At 40.1% G+C, this 20,344-nt stretch overlaps 1 protein-coding gene across 1 annotated transcript in view; it reads left to right on the top strand.

Moving 5' to 3' along the window:
- Positions 1-20,344, top strand: part of GALNT2 (polypeptide N-acetylgalactosaminyltransferase 2) — an 80,358-nt gene that overhangs the window by 34,038 nt on the left and 25,976 nt on the right. Inside the window, exons 2-7 of the mRNA XM_083174902.1 lie at positions 3,883-3,976; positions 4,171-4,324; positions 11,370-11,468; positions 12,923-12,990; positions 14,802-14,867; positions 18,600-18,721. Of these exons, the coding sequence (XP_083031028.1) occupies positions 3,883-3,976; positions 4,171-4,324; positions 11,370-11,468; positions 12,923-12,990; positions 14,802-14,867; positions 18,600-18,721 (603 nt within the window). The remainder of the gene's footprint in view (positions 1-3,882; positions 3,977-4,170; positions 4,325-11,369; positions 11,469-12,922; positions 12,991-14,801; positions 14,868-18,599; positions 18,722-20,344) is intronic.

Here is a 20,344-nt window from a genome sequence, read left to right on the forward strand (position 1 = left end):
AAAAAACAGATGGAGCAGCTCTCAGATCTGGCATCCACCGGAAGGGGACACGTGCCCAAGATACTTGCGCGCCCCATTCTGATAGAGCCTGCCGCACACCCGTAGCCCCCCGCATCCCCCCCTAACCCTGGCCGTCTCCCTGACCCTGCTCCCCGCTACCAAGTGACTTGGACGCGTGAGCGTGTGAGACGCTCACGTGACCCGGTCATATGGAGCACCTCTCATCCAGGTAGGCGCTCAGTCTGTATATAACAAATTGCGCACTGCACTAGGATTACGCCCATTATACATTGTCATACTATGCTATGCCCATTACATATTCTGTCGTAATGACAATTACACATTATGGCACACACTCTAATGCCTCTTTCACATTATACCACACACCATAATACCCATTACACATGATGGCATACACTTCATGTCAAGGTGTGATAAAGGGACATTGGGGGAAATTGACTAAGAATGGAGTTCTATTTCACATGGGGTGTTGCTATGGGCAACCAATCAGAATCTACTACTTATTTATTTAACACCTTCTAGAAGATACTAGACAGACAGGATCTTATTTATTTGCCCATAGCAATATCCCATGTGAAGTAGAACTCCCATCAGTGATCGCGATAACCTAAAAAAAAAATGTGGGTCACTTACAAAAATCGGGGTCCTACCTGACCTTTTCTGGGTCCCAATGGAATAAAGCCTCCTCTTCCCCCCCCCCCCCCCCAAGCATTGCACATACAGAAGCCTCCTCTCCTTCACCTGGCATATACCCTAAACCGAGGGCAGTCCAGTGTCAATTTTTTTTCTGGTAAGCAAACATGGATTTGTGAGTCAGAGGGGGAGAGTATAAACTGGCCCACTAACATAAAGCAAGATAGACATATAGTAGAAAAAAAATGAATCTGTAAATCGGGATAGTCAAAAAATTCAGGGCATGGAAGGGGCGTGGCCACATAATAGTACTAATTCACATTACACCACACATTAGTGCCACTTATGGCCAGCTATAGCCAATTGGACACACTGTGCCAGGACTACGCATACTATAATGCCCATTACGCCACACACCGTTATGCCCATTACTCATTATGCCACACACCATTATGCCACACACTGTTATGCCCATTACGCATTATGCCACACCGTTGCCGGTATACCCATTCCAAAACACGCCACACACCATAATGCCCCAGTACTCTTATACATTCTGTAATATATATTGCACCATCTCTGAAAGGGGGCACCCAGCCTTCCCCTGGGACCCTTAGTGCTGCATATACTACAGCAGACAGGTGTACAGACTCACTTATCCAGTCTGGCCAGCAGGTTCTCCTCTGTGTCATTACTCCAGGCACTTCTTCACTCACTCAGGCAGTGGTGCAAGTAGAAAAAATGGGTCAGCGATACTGTGCTGCAGCGAAAAATGGGCGTGGTCATATGACAAGGGGGAGTGGCTACATGACAAAACTTTATGTGCCCCAGAGTGCTAGGTATGCCCCCCACAGTGCTCGTTATGCCTCCAGTGCCAGATATGCCCCCACAGTGCCAGAAGCCAGCAGCAGCACAAGTAACTCACCCTTCTGGTGTCCGGGTCTCCTCTCCTCACCCGCCGCTGCTGCTTCTTCTGGGGAGAGGGGAGCACATCGCGCGCTGGCTCCTGATTGGCTGCCAGCCCGCAAGCTATGATTGGCTGAGAGCCCTCACAGTGACACAGGGAGGGGAAGGAGAGATGCGCTATGCGCTCCTCTCGGCAGCAGTGGCGGCGAGGAATCAGCTGTGGTGGAGACCTGCTGCTCAGACCCTTCGGGTCACACTGCTGCTGCTGATCTCCGGTGCCAGGCAGCCAATCCGGACGAAGCGTGTCCCGTGGAACCTGCCCCTTTTAAAAAAAAAAATGAGTCCCTGGTCTTTGATTTGAGGTAAAATACGCGCTATAGCGCGTATCTGCGAACCCTGCCCCATCTTAGTAAATTTCCTCCATTGTGTCCTGAAATGCCAGAATACACACAGAAACCTGCGTAACTTTTATGTTAATATGCTGGTTCTTCATTCAATTACTTTGGAACAAAGTACCAATCCTGCACAATAGTCGAAATGGATTTAGATTTGACGTTACTTTATAGTCTTCAGGCAAGATGTGTGCAAGCATACCTGAAGTTAAATATTCTCTCTGACAGGCATTCCTGCTTCCTTTCTTATATAACCATGTGCCCTCCTATATCCAGCCTCCAATATGCCAGTACACCGCTTGCTACATTATGCCTGGTGTGAGTGACCCACCAATACCCCTGCAACTCTTCTAGTGCTGGCAGCCAGTGTTGCTGCATTGTAACAATTCGTACCCAGATTTACAGACCCTGTTGCCTGCGGATCTACAAATCTCATATCAATTCAGCGGTCTCGGGGTGCACCTTAAGGGGCATACACACGGAGCAAATTTGTGCTATTTTCTAAGCAATCTGACTAGATTGCTTAGAAAGTAAGCACAGATCTCTCCGTGTGTATGCTTGAGATTAATTATCTCCTGCTAACTAAATCAGTGCATGCAGTCAAAATCTAGTCAAATTGCTTAGCAAGTGACTGCAAATCTCTGTGTGGGTACATAATGAGAGATACTGATCGCAATCTCTCATTCTGAATCACTACCCGGACTTTTTTTGCTTAAGCAAAATTGCTTTGCACAAATCTGTGTGTTTATGTGCTCTCCATGGGAGATCTTGACACCAGAAAAATTGCTTAGCACAGATCTCTATCACACTGCCTTTTATAGTGCTTAAGCATTTCTTTGCAGGTGCATTGAAGTGAATGGCAAACACTAATTCGTGGTCTCACTGGAACTCTCCGGGGTCAATTTAATTAGCTGTGAAGGGGCGAGTTGGGGTTGCAGTGGCATAGAAATGCTGGCAATGGCACCACAGTTTGCCCTTCTCCCATCTTTATATCTCTCTATGCAGCCCTGTAGATTTGCTGGTCCAGGAGTACCAGAAGAAGGCTGATTGGATTAAACCCTCCTCCTCAGTGTTGTATGTAATTCTCTTGAAGCCTGTTTGCTCCATTTTACTCTGTAGTTCTTAATTACTATAATGTCTTTCTTACAAAGCAATACATATTATTGTAGAGGGTGAGGCAGCCATCCTGTTGCTTAAACCCTACCATGCCACAATGTCCATGTTTAAACATATTCCTATGTACTTATTGTAAGCATGGAATTGCTTGAGCACTGTGAGTGTTTACTACTTTCTGTAACTGTACAACTGAACTCATTAAATGCACAAGTGCTACATAACCCAATATATGGTTTAACATACAATAGGTACAGGAGAAATGTGTACTGGTGGTTTGTGTTGGGCCTTTCAATAATACAAAAAGATAGAGGTTCTTTTACAGTAGGCATAGGCCTGGCATAATATATGTGGGGTCACAGGACAAATATATAATATCAAAGGGCCATAGCATTTGTATAGGGCACAGGTATGACACAGATCTATAAACTGGTGTGGATCATAGGGCTGACGGTGTCTATGTTGACATAAACAAGGAATACAGTAACAAAAGGTCAAAATACGTTCAGGCTTTTTTGGGTGTCAATGTATGACACCAATTGGTGTACTGTGTACCCTGTCATGACTTGCTTTTGTCCCGGTGCCTCGACACACTTTACCATCCGCGTGGACTATGATTGGGAACCGTAAAGTATAAAAAAGTCTACCAAAAAAAAAAAAAAAAAAAATTGTTAGAAACTCATGTCAACCTTTTCATGTGTCAACCTTTTATCAAAGTCGAGCTTGTGCATGTCCACCTAGACGTGGTCAACCTATCATCCTTCAAGCAATATGTTTATTGCCTTAATAACATTTGTGAAACTTCTATTTCTTACAGGAGGGATGGAATGAAATTGATGTACTTAAAAAAAGGGATCCACATGGTATCAGTGAAGAAGACAAGACCCAAAACTTGGAAACTCTACCCCCAGGTACATTAAGCGCACACAAAGATTAAACTGCAACATTTCTGTGTATGACCAATTGCTTACAAGTTTTTCATTGAGTAACCACTGCCGTTGGCCTACACTGACAACGTAGCGTAACGTGGTGCCGTGAAACCACACATTTAATTTTGATGGGGCAGAACTGATACATAGCACACTGTTTTGTTTACCAATCTTAGGTAAAGTTCGGTGGCAAGACTTTGACCAAGAAGCTTATGTTGGAGTCACCGCAGTACGGCCTGGTCAGGATGCCTATGCTCGTAATAAGTTCAATCAGGTTGAAAGTGACAAATTACGTATGGATCGGAGCATTCCAGATACAAGGCATGACCAGTAAGTATTTAAACAAGAAGTCCTCCTACACCTGTGAAAGAGGTCTTAACCCTTTGAGTGCCAATGTTGCTGTGAGAGAGGTGCAAAATATCTGATAAAAATGCCTGGGTCATAGTCGAGATCAGTAATCCAGCGAATTACCACAAAAGCTGCTTTTAGACAAGTTGTAAAATAAATGGACTCTGTCTTTTTTAAAATAGCTGTCGTATTGGGGAGGGGGCAGTCAATAAATGTGATATGTGGTATGACCGATATCGTTACTGTCCCTAGATTGTGGATTTCACATACCGTATCTACTCGAGTATAAGTCGACCCGAATATAAGCCGAGGGATCTAATTTTACAACAAAAAACTGGGAAAACTTATTGACTCAAGTGGTACCCTCACTCGAGTATAAGCTGAGGGGGGCTTTTTCAGCATAAAAAAATGTTCTGAAAAGGTAGGCTTATACTCGAGTATATATGGTAATAGTGCACATGGAAAATGCATAGTTTCTGTATCGCAGCAAATTCTGTTAAAATTGCAAATTTTGATAAAACAAACTGGGTTGTTACTGACAGTCAGAATGGTAGACAGGCCCTGGTTGCAAGCTTACAATCTATAGGGAAATAGGCATTGATACACAAGGATGGGTTGTATATATTGTTTAGTGGTCCACCAGATTGCAAGGGATCTTGGTGGGCTGTATTTTATGGTGACCCAGCAATGTTGGCCAGGAGAAATGAGAGCATGGATTAGAGTTTTAGCAGTGCCATGCGTAAAGGTATGGTCACATTGTGGATATGTTTTTTTAGCTCCATGTAGCATGATTTTGAGAGACTAATGTGGGGAATAAAGGACAGATTAAAGTCAAGGATGACACCTAGGCAGCAAGCTTGTGGGGTAAGATTGTCATGTTCTCAAGATTGATAGTGATATTCGGTTGGTAACTACTATTGGTCAGTGGAAATAAAATTCTGTTTTTGAAATATTCAGTTTGAGGTGGCGAGATAACGATTAAAGATGAACTGGCAGAAAGGCATTCAGTGACACAAACCAATAAAGATGGTGACACTTCTGGGGAGGATAGCTAGATTTGAGTATAATTCACTTGCAGATGATACTACAATTGAAAAGAGATGATTGGTTTGCCAATAGATGTGGTATATATTGAGAAGCAGGGGACCCAAGACTGAGCCCCGAGGTACTCCAACTGATAAAGGTAACGAAGGGGAGGTGGAATCGCAGAAACGAAAGCTGAAAGAGCGACTTAGATGGGTAGGATAGAAACTAAGAAGGACTGCGATTTCAGCCCATTTTGTAAGTGATCTGATGCCCCGTGCTGAAGCACCTCCCTCAGCAAAAGAGCCGGGTGTGCAGGGCTTAAGACCTAGGCATTATTGCATTTGTATGAGAAGAGAATGGTCAACAGTGCCGAAGGCAGCAACGAAAGCACAGCCTGCGCCACAGCTTAAAGTTTTGCTAGGATTCTCACAACTTTTTTCTGTGTTTAGAACATTTTACATTATACAGTTGCAGGCTCCTAATGCCTGTAGGCACCAGTGCTTTCTGCAATGTCTGGTATTCGTAACACTCTTAGTGGTAAATTTACTAAGATTGGAATTCTATTGAAGATGGGATGTTGCTCATGGCAACCATTAAGATTGTACTTCATTTTCTATTCTCTTCTAGAAGATAATAGAATCTGATTGGTTGCTATGGGCAACATATCATCTTCAATAGAATTCCTACAGTATTTTAGTAAATGTACCCCTTAAGCCCAATACACACGGGGGAGATATATTGCTCAGTTTCTCCTTTTCATCAGCGACCAGAGATGGTTGCTGATGAAAGGGAACCTCTGCCGGCGGTGCCGCAGAGGTAATCAGCTGGTCGCAGGAGCAAGCTCCTGCGACCAGCGATTTAGAATGTGGCTGAAAACGGGAGCGTGCACCCAGCGATTTATCGCCAGGGCACACTCCCATCACTGGCAATATGGTCGCCTGCGACCATATTTCCAGCGATTTCAGCCCCTATCGCCCCTGTGTGTACACAGCTCTAGAACAGAGAGCTGGGTATATAGTGTACGCTGCTGTCCCATTGCTCCATTTGCAGAAGCATATTATTCAGCTTCAAAAATGTGGTTCTTGTTCTGAAAGGTGTCTGGGAGGGTTGTGTAAGGAGACTTGACAGTGCCACGTTATGTGGTTCCTTCTCTCTTTTTTTTATTTTTTCTATAAAATATTGATGTTAATAATTTCATACAATAACATTGTTGGCCCTTATAGACCCCAGTGCTAATCTGTATGTATCTGTCAAACTGAACTATGAAGATTTGTTCTTGTTTAAAAAAAAAAAAAAAAAAAAACCTTTTTAACATTCATTGTAGTGTAATGGGTTTTTATTTTACTTTTTTTTTTGCGATTTTTGTTGTACAGTGTTACATTCTATGAATTGTGTGTGTTTTTGTCATTTTCTGTGTTCTGTACAGAGAGTAACCTCTGCTGGCAATATCATTTAACAAGTGATAGAGACTCTCTGGATTAGATATTTTGCTTGTTTGTGTTGAAACAAATATTTTAAAGAAAGAGGGGGGGAATTGAATTAGCCCTGATAATTTTTGGTCACTTTTTTATTTATTTATTTTTTTAGCACTGAGCAGCCGATTTTTAAATCACACAGAATATGTGAAATGCTCAAGAACGAATGTATTTTCTCTGCGCAGCTCGCGAAAAGGGGTCGGTTGTTGACATAGACAACAAAAAACATGAAAAACTCATGTCAACCTTTTGCAGGTGGATCTATTGCTTGTGCCAACCAAAGCCATTTCGACCCTTTTCATGTGGTCTGTCGACCAATCGTGATCAACCTTTTGAGTGTTGAATCTATAGGTGGCCATACGCACGCAGATTTATCTTCAGATCTGGCTGGTTGGAACAAAAACCTGGTTATGGATGAGAGCAAATGACCGTTGACCATTTGCTTGGAAATGCTGGAAAACTGACAAACTGTCACTCATCCATAACCATGTTTTTTTTTTTCAACCAGCCAGATCTGAAGATAATTCTTACGTGTATGGGCACCTTTTAGACCCATACCCTATTGCTGTAGTTCCTTTTAGGGTCTTGTTCCGGATTATTGCCAAACTGCTTTTAAATTTTATACAAGCTTACATTGGTTTCAATATGCTGCTGCTGCCTAGATAGAACAGTGAATTTTAATTTCTTTCCAGTTGTACAGAATACATATAAATCATTTCACGCACTATTGCTATATAAATATTAAAGATGACATGATAACTTGAGCTGCTTGTCAAATACTAATCCAGGATTTGAGAAACTCTGTGCACCTGCCCTGATTAACGCACAACACAGATCACTGATATTTGGATTAGATGATAATAGACATAAGCAAATAATGAACCTATCCATCTGCCTTAGCATAGTATATTTAACCATGTTGACGTAAACTGTTTAGAAGCTTTATGGTACAGCTGCTAGGGATAAGGAACAAGGAGGCTGGAAGAGTGTCACGCATACAGATAGTACCATGTATGTATGTGTCTACATATGCTGTTCTTTTTAAAATCTAAATTAATATTTAGTCAAATACATTTTTTTTTTTTTTTTATCAATGATCATCCAATTGAAATGCTAGCATCTGTCAATGTAAAGCTGCGCTTACGACAGCCGTATTTAGATGGCATTCTTATTCTATTCTCTTCCTTGCTTTATTTTATTTGAACCCTTTGAGAGATGAGCAAAATATCAGCTAAGAATGCCAGCGTCTCTCCCATTTGTTATATAAATTCAAATAGTGTGAGGGGGAAAAAAAGATTCTATTTTCTATATAAGGTATATTTTACAGGTAATTTCTTTAAAATGTAGGAGCCAGATAAACTAATAGGGACAGTGCGTGCCCCCCCAAAAAATGCCATTACATATACCACGGGCTGTAATGACCATTACAACAAACATCGCAATGCTCATCACCTATAATACCACATGCCGTAACTACATATTATGCCACATAAGTTCCGCTTATACCTACATGCTCGTTGCTATGGGTTTCATGCTTGATGCCAGGGGTTAACATACTCAATTCCAATGGGGTTAAGATGCTCTGCCAGGGGTCAATATGCTTGTTGCTATGGGGTTATCATGGTCTACCAGGGGTTAAACTTCTCATTGCCAAGGGTTAACCTGCTCATTGCCAGTGAGGTTAACATGCTCTGCCAGGGGTTAATATGCTTGTTGCTATGGGGTTACCATGTTCTGCCAGGGGTTAACCTGCTAGTTGCCAAGGGGTTAAACTGCTTGTTGCCATGCCATAGTCTGACAGCAGCTGTGGGTTAGTGGCAGCGGCGGTGGCCAGTTACACCAGGAGCTGCTGCTTCTGTGTCCGGGGGAGGCCGGGCTCTGACAGCTCCGGCAGCTGGTACATGGGTGAACCAGCCAGAGCTGCTGCGTGCTGGGGAGGCTGGGCTGCTGTGGCTGTGGTACCGTGATGCCGGCTCTAGTGGACATAAAGCTGCGGCTCTGCCATGCACCCGACCATGACCAGATTCTGCTTCCTCCCCACAAAAATCTGGTCGCCAGGAAGAAGAATCTGGTCGCTGTGTCGCCTGGAGTTGTCGAGCCCTGCTTCATAGGATATAATATGAATGTACTGTAGTACATTATTCATTGTAGATTATTATATGTAGTTATGATGAATTTGGCAAAATGTTTACATCTGTTTTTAATAATGAATCATTAACTTGTGCAATGATGAAAGTACAATCTATAACGGCCCTCCAGCTGTTGTTGAACTACACATCCCAGCATGCATTGCCTTAATTTTGCTATTTGTGCATGATGCTGTAACTTTTTTGCAAGGCATGCTGGCATGTGTAGTTCATAATCCGTTGAAGGGGGCCGCTTATTGTCCACCCCTGAGCTAAACCCGATTTGCACAAGTGTTTTAACTGCAACTAGTGGTAAATCTCAATTTGTTTTGATGAACAGCACCATGTATTTTTAATTCTCTTTTGGTTTGTGTATGATGTACAAGAAATATTGCAAGACCAGGAATCACATTCCAATTCTAAATTTTATTCAAGAATGACTGAGAACTTCTGCTGCTTGAACAATTGTTTTTAGGGATGCCAATCCCAGGATTGGAAGTTCCCGGGATTATGGGTATTTTTTGCGCTAGCCCGAAGACCTGCTGCTCATTTTGATGTTAGAGGTCACGCTGCTCAGACAGGCACCAGCCACCCCCCATCCCCATGTCTGCCGGTAACCACCTGCATGGTCTTTAGCTGCCAGTCTCTTTCTGCTTCCACCTGTCTGCCGGTCAACCTCCTTGTCTGCAGCCCCTCTCGCCCACCCTGTCCGCTGTCTACACCCACTGCTTCTAAGCAGTTAGGAGGCCGATCCCAGGAATCCCAGGATTAACGTTTTTTTTTATTTTTTATCCCACATCCTGGGATTGAAAAAATGGCCCGGGATTGGACTCCCAATATTTTTTGCTAAAACTGGTAACAAAATCAATGATTATAACTAAGATATTCTTGTTAACCGAGAGAGATGGAAGGGAGGCTTATAACAACATTGTAGTTTATTTAATTGTTATTTAAAATCTATTTCCCTACTGATAGTATATTGTTTCTTGTCATTTATCGTCTTGGGACATATTCAGGTTGGTGTCATTCTGCTGATATGGCTCTTTCTAGTAAAAGGAGATATGGTAGAAAAGATCAGTGTTGAATGACACTACCTATTTCATTGATCTAAAGAAACAGTTATTTTTGTTGTAAATTACTTTCAGGAATCCACATCTTTCATGCTCTCCCACACACTCATGTGGGAAGCGCACAGATTCACACAATTGTTTTGTACAGCATGGATTATATCAGATAGAATATAGAGCACCTAATCGCTAGAAGCAGCCTCAAAGCTTTAGCAGCAAATAGCCACTTATAAGGAATAGGAATCTACAGTAGAGGGACAAACGTCTGTGATGTCTGCTTTCCTGAATTAAGTGTTTTTTCCTTTGTGTAATTTCCTATTCCACAAGTGCAGCAGCATGTTGTAGACAACTTTGAAGAATCTTGTAAAATAAATGAGCATCTACTCATGTCTGTTCTATTACAGACAGGGCAATTTCATTCCTTTCCTAATTGCATAAACCTTTGACAAAACAGAACCTATGACGGCTGTCTCGTAGAACTACCCAATGGTATAACACTCTTTTACGGCAAACCGTTCTCCCTGCTCTTTCCATAGCACTTATGTGTTTAATTTGATGGTTATATTTGGCTCTGTTCTGACTGGTTATTGCTTCATACCTAAAGAAAGCTATGATCTATCCTGTATGGCTTGCAATCTTATATTACTTCTGAAAGTATTTTCGGGTGGTTTAACACATTTGATTTACTTACTGCCAGAGGTAGTGTGCAGGTAAGTGTGAGTAAGTAGGCAATGTACAAAAATATCAGACTGGTTAGAGCAAGGAGTTGCTAGAGATGTGTCACATTTGCCTTGTTCTAGTTGAGCCAGTCTTTTTTAAATTTTATTTTTAATATATATGTATAGCAGGAGCGTATACTGGTTAATGAAGTATCAGCAGGTGTGCAAAAATTGTCATGCTTGTTAGAGCTTACATTCTGGGCTACAGTAGGTCCAAGTGCAGCAGTCTCATACCTGTGTGTGTGTGTGTGTGTGTGTGTGTGTGTGTGTGGGAACAACTGCAGTGATCGCGCCACCTACTTGGATCTGACCCTGGCTGAGAGCTCTGTCTAGGTTGATGGGTCAAAAGGTCGACCACTATTGGTCGACTTTCAAATGGTTGGCGCATGAAAAAGGTTGACATATGTTTGGTTTTCTTTTTCATGTTTTACCATCCCAGTGGGCATAGAGGGAGAATTAAATAGTGTGCCCAAACAATGGTGAACTGTCTGTTCATGTCGACCCTCCCCCCCCCCCCCCTCTTTCAAAAAATCTTTTACCTTTTTACATGTACCTGCAATTTTGCTTTCTTATTTTTCCATTTAAGCTTAAATTTATTATTATTATTTTTAAAGGTGTCGTAAGAAACATTGGCTAACTGATTTACCAGCAACCAGTGTAGTGATAACCTTTCATAATGAGGCCAGGTCTGCCTTACTCCGCACAGTTATCAGGTGAGTATTTAATTTTTCTGAATCAGGAAGAGGGGTGGTGGTGGATTTGTAGAAATCTGTTTTTCTAACATATGATGGGCAAGCATTGGTACATATTGTTTTTTTTTTTTTTTTAGTCTTCTGGAATATTAGTGGTTGCCATTGATAATTATGCAATGGCTCCTTCTCATTTGAATACATATAAGCCATGACACTTAAACTATAATTAATAACATAATTATGTAGCCAAATACATTCTAAAAATTGGATGAGTCTGTTATGAAGATTGCATAGGAACATATTCTTTAGTTGCAGTGTTCAAATAGCAGCTGTGCTCGCCTAGAGGGATTGTATGCAGATTGCGTACACATCGTGTGCACAAAATCATGCAATGTGCGGTCCCGCTGGTTGGAGGATTGGTCCTCTGATCTGACATGCTGCATCAGTTGGGATTGGGAGCCGATTGCATGTGCTTTTTAGCACATGCAATCGGTCGTTTGAATGCTCATACAACCGGCGTCATTTGCGTGGCAGTTTTCAAGCAGTTTAGGTGTTTACAACCGATTGTGAGATGACCGGTTGTATGCAGCAGCTGGATTGTACAATGGATTGTATGACAGATCATGTGTCCAAAAACCAACAAGGACTGCCGGGGAGTTTAGGGGAAAGTTGGACACCATCATGTAAGCAGATCTTTCTTATGTATGGCCACCTTAACCCCTTAAGTGGTGTATTTTTTTTTTTTTTATTTTTTTTTTTTGGGAGCGCTCCCACTGGGCGAGGTTCTTACTGCTAGGCAAATTCCCGGGTCTAGCATGTCAATCCGGTAATTTGCCTTTTAACACAGGTTTTTTTTCAGTGTGAACGGGTCAACCCGTGCCGAAATTCCCGGGTCTCCAACCCTGCTCTTTACCGGGGTATGCAGACACGGGTTGACCCATTGATACTGCAAAAAACCTGTGTTAAAAGGCAAATTACCAGGTAGAACTGCTTCACCTGGGAATTTGCCTTAGCAGTGAGAACAGGGGGTCCCTCGGTACAGTCTCCGGCATTAAAATGCCGGGTAAAAGCCATTTATTTCACACGAGCAGTGTGAACACGGCATAAGTAGCCTTCCATAATCAATGTCGGGAAGTACGTACAGGTTGCATTGGGGCAGATGTATTAAGCCTGGAGAAGAGATAAACTGGAGATAAAGTGGAGATAACTTGGAAGAGTTAACGCACCAGCCAATCAGCTGTGTTTGAAATATGACAGTTGGGATCTGATTGGCTGGTGCGTTATCTCCTTCCACTTTATCTCCAGTTTATCTCTTCACCAGGCTTAATACATCTGCCCCAATGTCTCCAATGTACCTGCGGGTCATAGGTGTTTATATTTTCGTATGATATACCATATTATTATTACATGTTTCACAGTATTTTTTATTTTTGTTAAATGGTCATAAAGCAGTGTATTTTTCTTTCTCCTTTTAGTGTATTAAAAAAAAGTCCTGTTCACCTTATAAAAGAAATTATACTAGTTGATGATTACAGTGACAGTGGTGAGTTTACATCTTCATTAATGGAACAATCACTTAATGCTCTTGATTAGTGGTGTTCAATTATTATTATGTTTTACCTTTTCGACTACCGCCACAACTGTTTGAACAATGTTCATATCAATGGATCACGGTTATTGTAGTGAAGGGCAGCCCATAGAACAGAATGTGGTTTGTAGTTAACTTAAATAGCCTGAGCTTTTCACAGCGAAGTTAATCGGAGATCTGTCATAAGATTTTCCACTTAACCCCTAGCCATGGTGCAGTAAGCTTTGCTTTCTCTGAATTTCTCTCAATAACAATGTGTTTAAAGTAATATTTAGTTAATGTTTTCTTAGCTTTTTATTGTATTTTTAACTTTCTATTTAACCACATGCTGTGGTTTGTGCAGAATATTACATCCAAATTCCCCACATAATAATAATAATAATAATATAATTACTTTTATATAGCTCCAGCATATTCCGTTCTGCTTTGTTTAGTTGACAAATAGTAATAAAATTAACCCTTTTAAGTGCTAAGGAAATTTGACAAAATAGATGGAAAGATTTTCATGCAAACATTTTTTTTTTATTAACCATTTGAGTGCCAACGTTGCTGTGAGATCCTCAAACTAGCCATTAAAAATAACTGCGCAGCTCACAACGACTGTTCTTTTTTTGGGTGCAATATTTAACTAACTAAACATCAATTAATTTACTTGGCTTTATTAGTGTTTATTTATACTGACGGACACTGGCATTTTGAGGATCGCTCACAGCAACCTTGGCACTCAGGGTTAACGGACAATGCTAAGAGGACCCTGCTGGCAAGCTTACAGAATACATTAGACTCAAAATGGCACAAATGAAAAATAACAGTTAAGGTCTCTACAATAGCAGACATAAAGAATCTACTACATAAAACATAAATAAGGTAGAGTAGAGGCTAAAGCCCCGTACACATGAGGTGATGCCGGCCTCTGTGCTGAGTGATGTGTTAAGCACAGGTAGCTCAGTACACCTCGCGGCACACAAGTGATGCACCCACGAAGTGTGCGGAGTGGAGTTTTGCCCATTGTTTATAGGTAAAACCTCTCGATCTAGCAGGATACACAGTGCGGTCAATAGTGGCGAGTGAGACTGTGCATTTACGTTGCTCGGGGCCATACACACAGAGTGATCTGTGCTTCATTTCTAAGCAGTCTAGTTAAATTGCTTAGAAATGGGGTTAAAATCGCACTGTGTGTATGTCCCTTTAGAACCTTAATTATGTACAAAACACATTCAATCAGCGGTGGCCAAACCTGTCCTCAAGATCTACCAACTACTATGTTTTAGATAACCTGTGGATCTATAGTAAGAATGAATGCAGCATGTTTGAAAATGTGACAGTTAGTAATGACTACAGGTGTGCAGCGGCTAGGTCATTTAAATGTGGACCGTTGGTAGATCTTGAGGACTGGTTTGGTGACCCCTGCATTAGATTTTATGGTTGTTAATTGCAGATTTGTCTACAGTATATTCTGTGTTAAAGACAACAGAAAAAATGAAAACAAAAATTCTTGTAAATTAAATACTCCAAGTAGGGGTCCTATGAGAGAGCGTTTACTCTTGGGATCAAAGTACTTTGGGTAGATCTTTTTTCTGTTTTATATAGGCTTCCATTACTTTTAATTAGCATAATTGCACCTACTGTACCCCTACCTTATTGTTCATCTAATTATATATGACCATAAATGTAAATGAACAAATACGTTTTTTGTTTAATGTTTAAATTTAGCTCTTAGTGATTTTTTATTTTTCCCTTTTAATTATTACTATTTTTTTTTGTAGCTGAAGATGGTGCCTTACTTGGCAGGATAGAAAAAGTAAACGTACTCAGGAACTACAGAAGAGAAGGTATGCAGAACTACAAATTAAATAACAGGCAGTGTTTAAATGGGTTACCAACCATATTTACATATTTTATTAGTGGTGAGGATACTTTTTTTTTTTTTTTATTCTCTACCAGAGGTCATTCTTTGGTTCATCCAACAAAAGTAGCAGGCCTGGATTTACACTGTTTCCCTAATCAGCTGCCCAAAACTCCTCCCTTATCGCCATAATTATCCAGTAATCAAATTACTACTGCATACCACCTATTGGGAAAAAAAATGGCTGATATGCATGCATCAAATGCCCAGTGGTGCTGAATTGAATGCAGTGATATATTGTCCTCACTTTCATTTATAAATGTAATAACCAAGAGAAATGGAAAAGTTAGTTTTAAAGAAGACTGAGTAAATGACATCAAGCTGTTAGTAGCCTGGCCTGGTAAGTGCCACACTTACCACTATTTCCACCAAGTAAATAGCCTCAATCACTAAAAAAAAAAATCACGATTTAGAATGAGCATCCTTTCAGGTAAACATGATCTCTAGATAATTATGTGTATTTGTGCTAAAAGTAATGTATTCTGCATGCCCCTTTGTGTCTGTTTGTTCCGCTGGCTTTCACTACCACTTTTACTAAATACTGTTGTGTGACTCATTTTATTATTTAAAGCACCATACACATTAGCCGATCAGCTGCCACTGCCGATATTGGTGGCAGCGGTGACCCAGGAGAGGGCTGGCATCGGCAAGTGCATAAACAATTGTCGATGATGGCGGGGAGAAGTGTTTGAAGGGTGACGCGGGGGCCATGCTGCATTAACTATATTGAGTGTAAACACGAGACTATATAGTACAAGGTCTTGTTGTTCATAGCGCCCTTCTGAGCGATCGCTTTTACTTTCTCGTCTAGTGTGTATGGGGCTTTACACTGGTGCACCACATGCCTTTGTGCCATCCCACTGTGTCTTCCACTTTTTAAGAGGAAATCTTTTCTGCACCTGTATAGAATAGATTTTTTTTTCCTGCAGTGTTACGCCGGGCTGTGACTCGAGGAAAATAGTGCATGTGCTGGGGCCAAGGGTGCAAAGATGGGAAGTTTTTCCTTATCCATACACTATATGGCAGACCTCTGCAAGTGCAGAGATCAGTGGTGGGAGGGGAGGGAGGCAATCACAAGTCCCTTCTTTACAGTGCTTAGCTCGTGGGGAGGGGTAATACCCCGTGGTGTTTGGGTATGCTGTAGGGTCGTGGCCAGACCCAGGTACCTAAAGGGTTGTGCCCTAATAGAAGAAGACCTGGTCATGCCTCCTCACAGAAAAATTGCATTGCCACATGCTCTACACCATTGTGTCCCTCGTAAAGGAGAAAATCAAGGGGGAGAGGGTGTGCCAACAGTCCCTTTGCACAACCAAAGGAGACTGCTGCTACTGTGCCTCCTTGCACCCACCGCAGCTTGTGCTGGGCTGACAGGCAGAAGCCTCGGTATTGACTGGTAAGAGAAAGGTGGGGGAATGGTGCTGCCTGGATAATTAATATCCAGTTCCACACCCTTTGTCGACACAACTGGTGGCTGATAATACAAAGGAGGAAGAGAGGGGGTAATGTCCAATAATAGTGAAAAAACAAATTGACAGCAAGACTTGGGTTGTGAGCAAAAATAGGGATCTATTGCACTGGAAGTGGAGGGGAGTGTTTAAAAAAAAATAAGAATTTGATACCAGAGGTTGAAGTAATGAGAATAGGGAGGCATTTGCCACTAGGGTTCAGAGGTAATTTTACAATGATGCCCTTTGGAAATAGGGTGGTGCGAGAAATCACTTAATCCTTCTTTTTTATTTATTTTTATTTACTTACATTAAAATATTTTAATGTTCAATTTTTTTTTTTTTTTAACTAAATTACATTTATTTAAAAACTAGTGACTTTGAGGCCCATTTATTTACAAAAAAGGTCAGTTAAGTGGTTAAGTACTTTTAAGTGTATTCCTTTGCCACACAAGTACTGAAGTCCATATTTGTAGCACCTTAGACCAGGGGTAAACACAGCTGAAAAAACATTTGCTCATGGTGAGGCAAACTGGAAAAAGTTCACAGGATACTTATTTATCCAGTCAAGTTTTTTTGGTGTCCAGTTGAATAAGAAAATATTTATTTCTGTCTATACATCTAGAACCTCGGATAAAAGCTGTTTCAGGAATCAATATCAGATCAAATTGAGACTTATTCTAATCCTCGTTTAGTCAATTGGATAACCAATATTTTAATTTAAGATCTCTCAATATACATTTTAATATGGATAAACATGCTGGTGTCTAAATTTTCCGTTTTTCTCTGTGTTTTATTTAAAGTATATCTTTTTTTATTAAATAGATTGAGAAGAGAAATAAGCTGTTGGGTCAAAGTGACAGGGATATCTGTGCACAATGCTATTTTCCTGATCTCAAGGGTTAATTGTAATCTCTGATATACTGCTGTTACATTACTGATCCTGGCTACAGATGGCTCTTATCATTAGTGCGAAGATCTGGGGAGACTTGGATCAGAGAATACTGATTTTAAATATACAAATTAAGTGCGACTATTTTTGCATACAAATGCTTGTAAACCATTTTTTACTCTTTGGCGGACAGCTATGATTATTGATGCTTATTATGTTTTTGCTTTTAATTGTATATTCTAATATATTTGCTTAATATAGTTTGGAAAGTACTGTGGCAGAGATTTTTTTAATATTATGGTTGTGGTAACCGTGATTATATTTTTTTATGTACATATATTAAGAGAGACAAAAAATATATTTTAGAATTCTTGGTGGGACGAAGGAGGTTGGAAAGTTAGAATGATTTGGTTAGGTCATGTTGAAATCCAGTTTTGGCACCAAATTACCAGAAGGCATTTTTAGGATTCTTTCTCTATTGTGTAGTGCTGGGGTAGCCAACTCCAGTCCTCGAGAGCTACCAACAGTTAATGTTTTCCAGATCTCCTCACAATATCACAAGTGAAGTAATTAGCTCCACCTTTGGATCTTTTAAAATGTGTCAGTGAGTAACGAGAGCACCTCTGCAGCAGCTAGTTGGTCTGGAAAATGTGAACTGTTGGTAGCTCTCGAGGACTGGAGTTGGCTACCACTGGTATAGTGCATACCCAGGATGTTCTCCTTATTGTATGGTGGGCATTATGCCATACAGTAAGTGCGATGTGTTACTTTAATATAGTGGCTCATGTATTTTAATCTTAATTCTATATTTCTGCCTGTTAATATAATTTACTAAATTGCCCCTTTTGAGTAAAAAATTGGATTTGTGAATATAATCCTTGAAATCTTCACAAAAATCATCATATGGCTATAAACTAGACACCTTCCCAATCTAATTATTGGGACTAATAATACCTATTTTTGAACCAAGGGACAATGTATTGATTGTATGCACTGATAAATAATAAGGGCCTGATAAATAAGGGGATCTCAGCATATATATATGTGTGTGTGTGTGTGTGTGTATGTATGTGTATGTGTATGTGTATATATATATATATATATATATATATATATATATATATATATATATATATATATATATATATATATATATATATATATATATATATATATATAATATTTGATTGGTCGAATTAATCAATTTGAAATATCTAATGTCATATCTTTGCTGCATTTAATAGTAATAATAATAATAAACTAGAACAAGGAGAATTCTTATTTGTACACATTTAGTAATATTTTTTTTGTTTTACAACAGGTCTTATGCGTTCTCGCGTTAAAGGAGCAGATGCTGCACAATCTAAAGTACTCACGTTCCTTGATAGCCACTGTGAATGTAACGAACATTGGTTGGAACCCCTCCTTGAGAGAGTTGCTGAGGTAACCAGCTCGATGACACAAACAGCTATTCTGTGTAACTACAGTCAGACTCCCATTCTACTTATGTTTGAGACCAGATAAGGGAAAAGACTAAAACATCCACAATGTTAAGAAAAATCAGGAAACATTCACACAAGTCCACTTGCAGTTGAGTATGGTGGTTCATTTCTTGTGTACACATTGTGAATTTACTATGTATATCACATTTGTATAGTAGCCTAATCTCTGTACGCTGTGTGCAAAACTTTGTTATCATCATTTGCATGACTAAATAAAAAAATGAACTACTGTACTGAACGCTTGCACTAATACATAATAAAAACTAACTAGAGTAATTTCATAGTATGACGTCTGTTTCAATTTATACAGTTGGAGCCCCTCTCAACTATCTTCCTTAGGTCGCGACTCACCATGGCTATCCTATTGTTCTCCGCTACAATAAAATACATAGAACAATACAGTAGGGGATTAGCATAGTAACATTATTACTCACTTAATCCTATTAAAGGGTTAAATGAGGAGGGCTCCATCTGTATATACACAGAGTGTGTGTAAAAGCAAGTTCTGTAAAATGGGGGTTTGATTGTGTTTGCATTTGAAAACGTGGAACTTTCAAATAATATTCAAACTTTGTTTAAAAAAAGAAAAAGAAACCCTTCCCTTTTAAAAATGATTTGTCCAGTATAATAGTTTATGAAGTCTATCCATCGAGTTTTTTTCTTCTATGCGTGAAGCTCTTCGCTCTTAACATTAGTAAATAGTACTTACAATGACTGCAGTACGGTCTTTATCTTCAGTTTCCTTTAATTATATATATATACATCATTGCACAAGCAGGGATAGCCACTGCTGAGCCACAGGTTGACCAGGTTTGCCTAATAGCCTGGCTATAAACATTAGCCTCTATTTGTATCCGTTTGTTCCCCAATACCTGCTACCTTTTATTCCAAAATCACTTATTTGGTACTCTGGAAAATACACTACTTATCTTATGGTTCGTACATTCCCCAATATTATATTGGTGAAGACACAAAAAAATGCACAATATTAGACCTTTTTCCTCATGGTACTGTACGAACAAGAGCAAGGCCTCTGCCATCTATGAAACCTCATTATTAACCCTTCATATGTTTTTGAATTAGTTTATCTGTTCTGTCCATATTATGCAACAAACATTTAGTATATTGGAAAGGATTGAGGTTCACTTTAGATAATGCCTACATTGTTTAATTAAGTTTTATAAAAAAATATCATGTTCACACCACAGTGGCTAGTAATGTTACGACACTTCCATTTACTTGACCTACATCTTGACACTGTTCTTAACATACTCCCATTGGAGTCTTACACAATGCACTCTGACAATAACACCCATCATAATACAGTGGGTTTGAAACCCAGGAGCCTCCCACCACTGTTTTGTTCTGCTGTATTACCCTTCTCTTTATAATAATACATTACCACTGGACTACGTTCCCATCTCACACCAGGATGATTCCCTGTCACGTGCAGCTCTGCTCTCGTAAACATAATCACACTTATCTTGTTAAATATTCTGGCTATAGTGAGTGTTGCAATGATTTAATGGGATACATGTTATAATTCTCTTTACGTCAATATAGT

The sequence above is a fragment of the Crinia signifera genome, chromosome 3 (genome assembly GCF_055691185.1).
Source record: "Crinia signifera chromosome 3, ASM5569118v1, whole genome shotgun sequence".
Classification (NCBI taxonomy): domain Eukaryota; kingdom Metazoa; phylum Chordata; class Amphibia; order Anura; family Myobatrachidae; genus Crinia; species Crinia signifera.